The sequence below is a fragment of the Anopheles ziemanni genome, chromosome 3 (assembly GCF_943734765.1).
Source record: "Anopheles ziemanni chromosome 3, idAnoZiCoDA_A2_x.2, whole genome shotgun sequence".
Taxonomy (NCBI): domain Eukaryota; kingdom Metazoa; phylum Arthropoda; class Insecta; order Diptera; family Culicidae; genus Anopheles; species Anopheles ziemanni.
The window spans coordinates 8,584,148-8,593,015 of NC_080706.1; the positions used below are offsets into that span (position 1 = coordinate 8,584,148).

Here is an 8,868-nt window from a genome sequence, read left to right on the forward strand (position 1 = left end):
GAGCAGAAGGGGATACCAAATTCGCTCGAATACAATGGAGCTATCTACTAGCGCCGCTCGAGAACGAAACACAAAACAAGCCCACCAGAAAAGGATAGCAGAAAATGGGAAATACTCACAAAAAACGCAGACATCCTTTTTTTCTATTTTCTCCCGGCTGGCTGGCTCCCTTCCATTAGGCGTGCTCCCAGCTGTACGGTGGCCATTTTTGTTGGCGTGAGTGTGTGTGGATGCGCACGGTTCGCCCCAACACCAACACTGGCTGCCGCAATCGATTGTCGGGAGGCCAATTTGGAGCTTATCCTCTCACTACAATTATGTGATGTCCTGAAGTACATTCCGGCGCAAGGTCGACGAACGCAAAGGAACCAGGCAACTCCTGGAACAAGTCTGTTTTTTTTCTTTCATTCTTTCAATGCAATCATTTTCAGGAAAAAAAAATTAACGATGATGTTGCCGTTTCAGGACGTTGGACGATCTTTTCCGAGTGAATTGATTTTTCTTACACAACTGTCTCTTAAAATGTGTTAAATTTACTAATAAAAAACATAGGGTTTGTAGGGGTTACTATAATACACTGAAAGTGAATTGCTATGATCTGAAAAGTTCCTTAGGAAAATTAAAATGCGACTGAAACCGAAAAGGACTGCAGAAACGAGGGAAAACCCTTCACAAACTAGAAATGATGAATAGAACATATTGAACGAAAATCACTCTGAAAGAAATAATCTCATGGTTAACCATAAGAACCTTTCCCCACTTCACGACCGAAACCAATTTGCAGAGCCGCGCGTTGTAGAAACTTTTTATCGGAAACGATCCATTAAACACGAGATAAAATGTGGATGGCTCATTAATTAAACCTCCCTGATGATTGATGCCTGCATTTACCAACTCTTGGCCCACGACCACACGGGTACAAAGTTTGGAATGCTTTCACTCCACTTCAACCATCGCTCGCATGCCAGGCCGGTGGCGTCATAAGCACCGCTTGACCTATTTAAACCCGTTTCGCACAAACGTTCTCACAACACCTTGCATGCGCCCACGGAAGTAACAAACGGAGGAAAACATCTTCATTTCGCTGTCATCATTCAACCCTTAAATCATCCCACCCACCCATGCCAGCCCAACCCCACATAACACAAATAAAAACGCCATTAAAATTGTTTTTGTTTTAACCTTTTTGCGATTATTATTTTCTTCTTTGATTTCGCTTCCCCTCCTTCCACCTCCCCCCTTGCCTACCGTTCTTCAGCATCACCGTACAATGTGTTTTCGTCCAACACTTTCTTCGCGTTCGCGATGTGTTTGCATTTTTCTTCCGCTTTTTATTATATACTTCCTGCACTGTCTTATTGTGTGTTGTTTGAATGTTTGTGAGAGAGTGTTTGTCTGTCCTGTTTTCCTGTCTGTCCCGGTCGGTCCATTCGTCTGCCAATGGGTTATTCGTTTGTTTTACTGTGTGTCTATGTGTGTGTGTGTGTGTGCTCGTCTGTAGGTTGCTTCGTGTTTCCTTTGTTGCTCTGTTCTTTAATTAAATAATTAAATTATCATAATTTATACACAGATTACTTGCATTTTCTTTTTTTTTAACCTCTCATGTTTTTGCCTTTTCTCGCTGTCAGTTAGTTGCTATTCGCGTATTTCCGTTCCCGTCATTTACTGTTTCTGTCCTTCGTTTCCTGTTGTTTTTTTTTCTTTTCTTCACTGCTCTTCGTTTTAATCGTCCCTTGCTACGGCTACAACACGGCTTTCCTGTTTCTCCCAGTCAACTTCTCCTCCATCCCATTGACTTCATCACACTTGGTTTTCCTACTTTTGTTTTATGTTTTTTTTTTGTTCACATGATTTTTTTCCTCTTTCGTTTTATTCAGTTCCTTTCATTCCACTACTATTATTATCAGTTTTTTTTGTTACATTATTCTTATAGTTACTATTACTAGTTTCAGTTTACTTGTTTTATTATTCTTGTTTACCCTCGTGGCGGTCCCTACTCGATATCCCTGCCACCGCACGCTGCAGGACCGCACGCCTTCGCTTCACATTGTAAATTGGAATTTCTAGCTTCTGTGCCGGTTTTTCTTCTGTTTGCCTCTCCTAGGGGTTTCCACCTTTTACTACCTTGCCTACTAAACGTTTATTATCAGCGAAATAGTTGCGATGACTAAACTTTGACTTGACAACGACAACGACATTGACGCATGTCGGTCTGACTGAGTGAGTGTATGTATTCGTACGCCTGTACGCATATGTGTTGCGTGTTTCTGTGTTTGTCATCCGTGAGTGTGCATGTGGTTTCAATTTTTTTTCCATATCCATTTTTCGGCCCACCCTTCGGCTCCGTTCATCGTTCCCATTCAGTCCTTCCGGATTTTCCGCGCACCCCCCCACTTCCATCCAGTCAACTATTTACAAACAAGTTACATACACATAGGGTTTTCCGCTGTTCTGCTTTAACTGCATGTAGTTTTTATTTCGCTCTTTGCTGAATGTTTTTCCACCCCACAGCTTTCCGTATGGTTAATTTTATGCTAAGGTTGTAGGTTTTGCCCGTGTAATTTGTTATCCGTTTTGTTTATGCTTTAAGTTTTGCACATTCCTATTCTACTGTTACATAAGACTTGTGTACGCTTACATCGTTATTTTCCTCATTTCCTTCAAAAACACACAGATTTGCATGACCATCCGCCATCCTCCCGTCGGGCCACGACGGCCGAGCCATCGCGCACCAATTCGCCGGGGCCAGCCAGACAGCTGCCCCACTCGGCCCGGTACGCTTTCCATCGCTTTGTCCCAATTCCGCAAATAACTAAACTGTGCCCTGCATCTCTGCCAACGTTTTGCCAACCAGAGAGAGAAGGTGTGTTTGAGTATACTTTTGTTCCATTACTTTTAGCATGCTGTGTATTTCGAACCACTTTTTGATGCGTCTAAATGAGTGTTTACCATGTTTGCTTATTTGTTTCCATTTTGGTTTGCTGATTTTATTCGTCGTTAGCATATTTATTTTATCATTGTTTTCATGCATGTCCATTACTTCCTATACCGAATATTCATTTGCATAGTGTGTGTGTGTGTTTCGTTTGTTATGATAGATTTTGTCGGTTCGTTTTCATTGTTTTAGTATTGCGGTGTTCCAAAAACAAGTCTATAGTATTCCAGGGTTCGTTTGTAAACATCCAAAGAACGTATTGTATTGAGTTTGATTATTTGTTTTGTTTGCTCGTTTCTCTTTTTTGTGTCTTTTGTATTTTTTTTTGGTTGCTTTCTCGCTTTAGTTAGATTTCGTAGTTTTTTTTTATGACTATTTTTCAGCTTACAGTTTCGCATGCAATAACTTGGCATTAAGTATACGTCTTACCTTCTCTATTCGATTATGTCAGTACTGTCAGTAGATAGAGGCTAGCGGAAAACCAATGTTCACTATGCGGACAACCGATGGCGGCAAGAGACATACATGAGCTACGTGAGAAGACGTGAAGACGTCGACTGATGGATGCACAGAGTGATACACAGAAGGATAGTTTAGGTAAATAAAAAGATGATCAGAAAAGGAGATAGTTGCCTCAAACCCGCTAGCATTGAGGGAGTGAAGGATACGCAAAACATAACGGGCATAACAAAACAACGTAATAAAGATAATAAAAGAGTAAAGGTAAACGAAAGAGTATAATAATAAATAGGTACACCTCTATGCGTTTAGTCGAAACGAACATGAAACACTGGCATTTTTGACGATTCAATCATCACAGTGTATGTGAATAATAGGCATAACGTCTATCAGATCTATGCAACTGGAAGGAATGGAACATGTTCCAGCAGCAAATGGCGACGATACTAGATAGTATGGGCTGAAATCTCATGCGATAGAAGAGCGGCGCTTTGCAGTTGAAGAAAACGAGAACGAGCTCAAACACGCCCGAAAGGATAAACACAACACACTCCACATACAGTATACAAGACCCACATGCACAAGAATACAGAAAGAATAAACGAACGAGAACCCACGCACAACTAAACAGGGCAACAACAAAACTACGTTTGCCACAACGCGCAACAAGACGGAGCAAAACCAGCGAAAGAAGACACCACCGAGTGAAGTATGGCCACCGTTTCGGTTCGGTCGATACGTCCAGCGACGTCCAACATGATTAGTGACGACCTCCGGGGGTGCCCATTTCCGGTCTCGGCATGGCGTACAGCCCCGGGGTTTGCTCCGTCGCCCCAGCCCCCATCATTATGCAGTCGTGTTGCGCGATTGCGCCTTTCTTTGGAACATAGATAGATTAATTGTCAATTGGATTACTAACATAGCTAAACAGTGGTTGGTCTAAATGTAATTTTGTCATTCCACGACTGAATTTATTTACTTTTATATGTTTCTCGGTCAACTTTTCTACTCGTTCTAGGTATGCATTTTCCTGCTATGCCACGCCTTCCCCTTTCCTTTCATTCATCACTAGGTTTTTTGCATTGCATATGCGCTTTCCTCTGAAGGTAATGTGAAAAATCAAGATATTGAGGCTAGATAGTTTTTTTTTGTTGATGTTGTTGTTGTTGTTGTTGTGTTGTTGTTGTAATATGTATATAGATATATGTATATTATATCCCGTACTATCGTTCCATTAAAGCCAAACACTCACTACGTCGGACACGGCAGAATTTCTTTTGCATTTTCCACCTAGCAACGAAAAGTCCCGTTGGTTTGTTTTTGTTTTATTCGTTTTATTTGCCTACTACCTTCGCCTAATGCCGAAAGAACGTCCGGATGTTTTCTTCGTTTTCTCTTTTCCCTCATGTTTTTTCTTCTTCTACATACGTTCCCTCCCTCCCACCGATTCCCTCGCTCGCTTGCATCATAGTCTTCGATTTGGGTTATCCTTTTTTTTCCATCTTTTAGCTGAAGTTTAATTGGGAGTAAAAACTACTATCACATTTAAATTTGCAACAAAAAAGTTGCTGTCTATTTTATATATCCATTTCGCACACTACCTCCTGCGTCTCGTCCTTTGTCGTCCGGGACGGCACACCATCACCACCACCGCCACCGTCGTCCACCGGGTCCGCAGCAGGTCGCCCCGTGAGTTGGCCGCTTTAGAATCACACGTTGTAGCAGGACACCTGCTGCATGGGCGGGAAGGCCGCCGTCATGAGCGGCGTGAAGCTGGAGCTCATCATGTACGGATGCAGCCGGTGCGAGGCCCGCTGGTGCTGGCGGTATTTGGCCGCGAACAGCAGCTTCTCGGAGGCTTCGGCCGCCGCCGCCGCCGCTGCCGCTGCCGCTGCAGCCGCCACCGCAACCTGATGGTTGTGGTGATGTTGCTGCTGTTGCTGTTGCTGCTGCTGCTGCTGATGGTGCAGATGCTGCTGCTGCTGCTGGTGATGATGTTGCTGCTGCTGCTGCTGTTGCTGATTGTGTTGCAACTGCTGGCGATGTTGTTGTTGTTGCTGCTGCTGCTGTGAGTGATGTTGCTGATGGTGGTGGTGTTGCTGCTGTTGGTACTGCTGTTGCTGCTGGCGAGCGGCCGCCAGCTTGTTGCAGGCCGCCAGATGCTCCGGACCGGCCGCGTGGTAGTCCCGGGGGATGGCGGCGGCCATCGAGCTCTTGTCCTGCGAGCTGGCACCGGTCGCCGCCGCCTCCCACAGGCTGAGGTCCGTGTTGACGACGCTCGTGCTGCTACTGCTATTATTACTATTACTAGTGCTAGTGTTGCTGTTGGTGCCTCGGTTACTATTACTACTGTACACAGCACAGCCGCCGGCGCCGGACAGCATCGCGTCCCGCTTGCCCCCGCTGCCCCGCTGGTAGGACAGGGGCGGCAGGTTGGCCGCGGCCATCACGCCCGCCTTCAGTGGGAGCGACTCGGGCCCGGCCTGGAAATCGCGGGGCACTGCCGCCGCCATTGAAGTCTTCTCGATGTCGCCCCAGCCCCGGGGGCCTCCGCCTGCGCCGCCACCCTCCACCAGGCCACTGCTGACACCGTTGGCGGTGCTATTGTACACGGCGCAGCTGGCCGGCATAAGGTGGTGCTGCTGTTGTTGCTGAAGCTGCTGCTGCTGCTGCTGCTGCTGCTGATGCTGTTGCTGCTGCTGCTGCTGTTGCAGCTGATGCTGACTCATACCCGTATTACTTGCGTTGCGCTTCATCGACGCGCTAGTGACACTTTTGGATTTGTTGCTACTGCTGACGGCGTTGCTGCTGGCCGTCGAGTAGCCGGTGGCCACCTTGCTGCCGGGGTAGCCGGTGCCACCGTTGCGGACAACCACACCACCACCAACACCCGCCCCGGTGGCGCCGGCACAGTCCGACGAACCCATATGGTACCGGTTCCAGTCGGTGTTGGCCGCGGACTGTTGCTGCTGCTGCTGCTGCTGTGACTGGGACTGGCTGGTGAGGTTGTACTGACTCGCCGACTGACTGGTAAGGTGTTGTTGTGACTGATGGTGGTGGTGTTGTTGGCCCTGGTGGCGACTGAGGTGTTGCTGCTGATGGAGATGCTGTTGCTGCTGCTGCTGCATATGGCCACCGGCAGTGTTGCTGACAGCAGCATAGTGTTGCTGCTGCTGTTGCTGCTGTTGCTGACTGGTGGCCGCTGTCGAGCGATGCATCTGCCGCTGGACGTAGTCATCCAGGTGCAGCTGAAGGAACTGACTACTGGCGGCTGTGGAGGACGACGACTTGAGGGCGGACGAGTTCCGCCGGCTGCCCGCAGCCGTCGAGCAACCACCGTTCACCAGCGACGAGTCGGTGCCACTGGCGCTACTGCTGTTGGCCGAGCTGTTGGTACCGTTCCCTGCACTGCTGCTGCTGCCGCTGCTGCTGACTCCGGCGGCATTCTTAGCCGCCATCGACGAACCGGAGCTGCGGGACGAATTTGGCATGTTGTTGACGAACGGGCTGCGCCGCTGACTTTCCATCTTGCGGAAGTAGCACGGATGGATCATCAGCAGCGGCTCCACCCGCGCCCCGACCGGCGGTTTGGCCTGGTTTGGCAGCTCGTACTCCACGCTGCAGTCCACGTGCAGCGGTATACTGAAATCCTTCGGCACCGAGCGGCTCGACGAGGCGGCGGCGGCCACGGCTGCTGCCGCTGCAGCCGCCGACAGCCTCGACGAGAGATGGTGCAGCTGACTAGTGGCCGCCACTGGGCTCTGCTGTTGCTGCTGGAGCTGCTGCACCGAGCCGACGTTGGTGCTGCCGCCGGTCATGTGGTCGTAGGTCGGGTAGCACGCTGCCATCGCCATCCTGACGACTTTTGCCCTTGACTCACGCCTTTTTTCACGCACGAAACACAAACCCACACACGAGACCACAGCCTACTGTTGCCGTGCGAGCTGTCACTTCACACTCCTGCTGCGGTCGTCACTGTTGCTACTTCATTTGGCACCGATTTTGTATTTCTTTTCTTTTGCTTGCACTCCTCTTCCTTCCACTCACTTCCCACTCGGCGAAAATGTGTCGTAACCTTTACCGTCGGGGAGCAAGGATTAGCTGAAGCACACAGCTCGAAATTCTCGTTTCGAAACACACAACCGCACACACTTCCGCACGCGTTGCCACAAGGAACTTTGAGTAATCCAAGGATGCGACGACGTTGAGCCTTCCGTCGGAATGATGGGCAGCCTTGCTCGTGCTTGATGTCAGACTGTTCAGTCTTCTCGAAGATCCGCAGACCGATTGCCGACGGGGTTTTGCAGTTGGACAGGTATCCTTTTTAAACTTTCCTCCTCCTGTTTGCTATCACACTTTGGTTGCTGTTCCACTGTGCACACTGCGATTTGCTGCTGCTGTTGTGAATTGTGTTGCCGGCAGTGGGTTAGAAATTTTTGGGGTTGTTACAACAAATCACGGTCTAACTTGGTATTTCGGTGAGCACTTCTTCTCTTCCGTTGTAGAAAAATAAACCACACAAAATGACACTGTTGGCAAAACTGTTGGCAACTGTGTTACGGGCAGCTGTTAGCGGTGGATGGCGTTGTAGAAGATCGGACACAACACGATGGCGTAGCGTAACACGGTCCGCAGTAGACGGAGCTACGAAATCCACTCGACGTGCGCGTCTGCTGACCTGATTTTGACACTTCGCACACACTTCTCTTTGCTTTCTGCTCCAACCCTACGTTGACACGATGCCGCAGCGAGTTGTTTTCGCTGGACCCCCGGATATCGGTGGTATCACAAAAACCCGTACACACGCTGCTGGTATTCCTTTTTTTGCTTGCGACTTGATTCTTTTTTGTTGTCGTTGCTGTATTGTGTACTCCAACCACTTTAGCTCCGGCTCGAAGGACCAACGAAGGACTATTGATTTTTGTCACTTCACACACCCCTCACACCTCTGCCGATCTTTCGTCGGGACGAAAGGATGGCTCCTTTTGCTTTGCCAGGCACATACACACTCGCGTACTTTTATCACATGCGCTTGCACACAGCCACTGCTCTGCTTTGCTCCTTCTATCTATGTTTCCTCTCTTGTGTGCACACTGCAGCGACTCGCTTCCCAATGGAGGTTGCTCACACCAATTGCCTTCTCTAAGCAATAACGCGCGCGCACTCGCTCTTTCCTTTTTCTCTCGCTCTAACACTCCGTTTCTTGCTGATATTGTTACTCCTGGCTGTTCGGAACACTCTTCACACGGATGCTCCTTCCTTTTCCTCCACGGTTACGATATCCTTGCACTCACTTGTCTTCTTCACAATGCGTGTGTACCTTCTACTATACACACACTCTTCCTCTTTCTTACACTCGCTATCTCTGTCTCCTTCTCTCATTCACTTGAACGTTTGCTTCTGTAGAACGCCTTGCTTCGACGTACTGTTTCGCGGTCCTTCCTTGGAAGGGTATCTTGCTTCTTCGGGCGTTA

General features: G+C 48.5%; 1 protein-coding gene across 1 annotated transcript; it reads right to left on the bottom strand.

Annotated features, from left to right (window-relative positions):
- Positions 1-4,799: 4,799 nt before the first annotated feature.
- Positions 4,800-7,492, bottom strand: LOC131288988 (centrosomal and chromosomal factor-like). The gene has a single exon (XM_058318174.1). It carries the CDS (start codon positions 7,246-7,248, stop codon positions 5,104-5,106), a length of 2,145 nt encoding a protein of 714 aa, XP_058174157.1. The 5' UTR covers positions 7,249-7,492; the 3' UTR covers positions 4,800-5,103.
- Between the last annotated feature and the right edge of the window lie 1,376 nt (positions 7,493-8,868).

Coding starts and splice junctions, on each gene's coding strand:
- LOC131288988 (XM_058318174.1), bottom strand. CDS start 7,248: ATGGCGATGGCAGCGTGCTACCCGACCTACGACCACATGACCGGCGGC.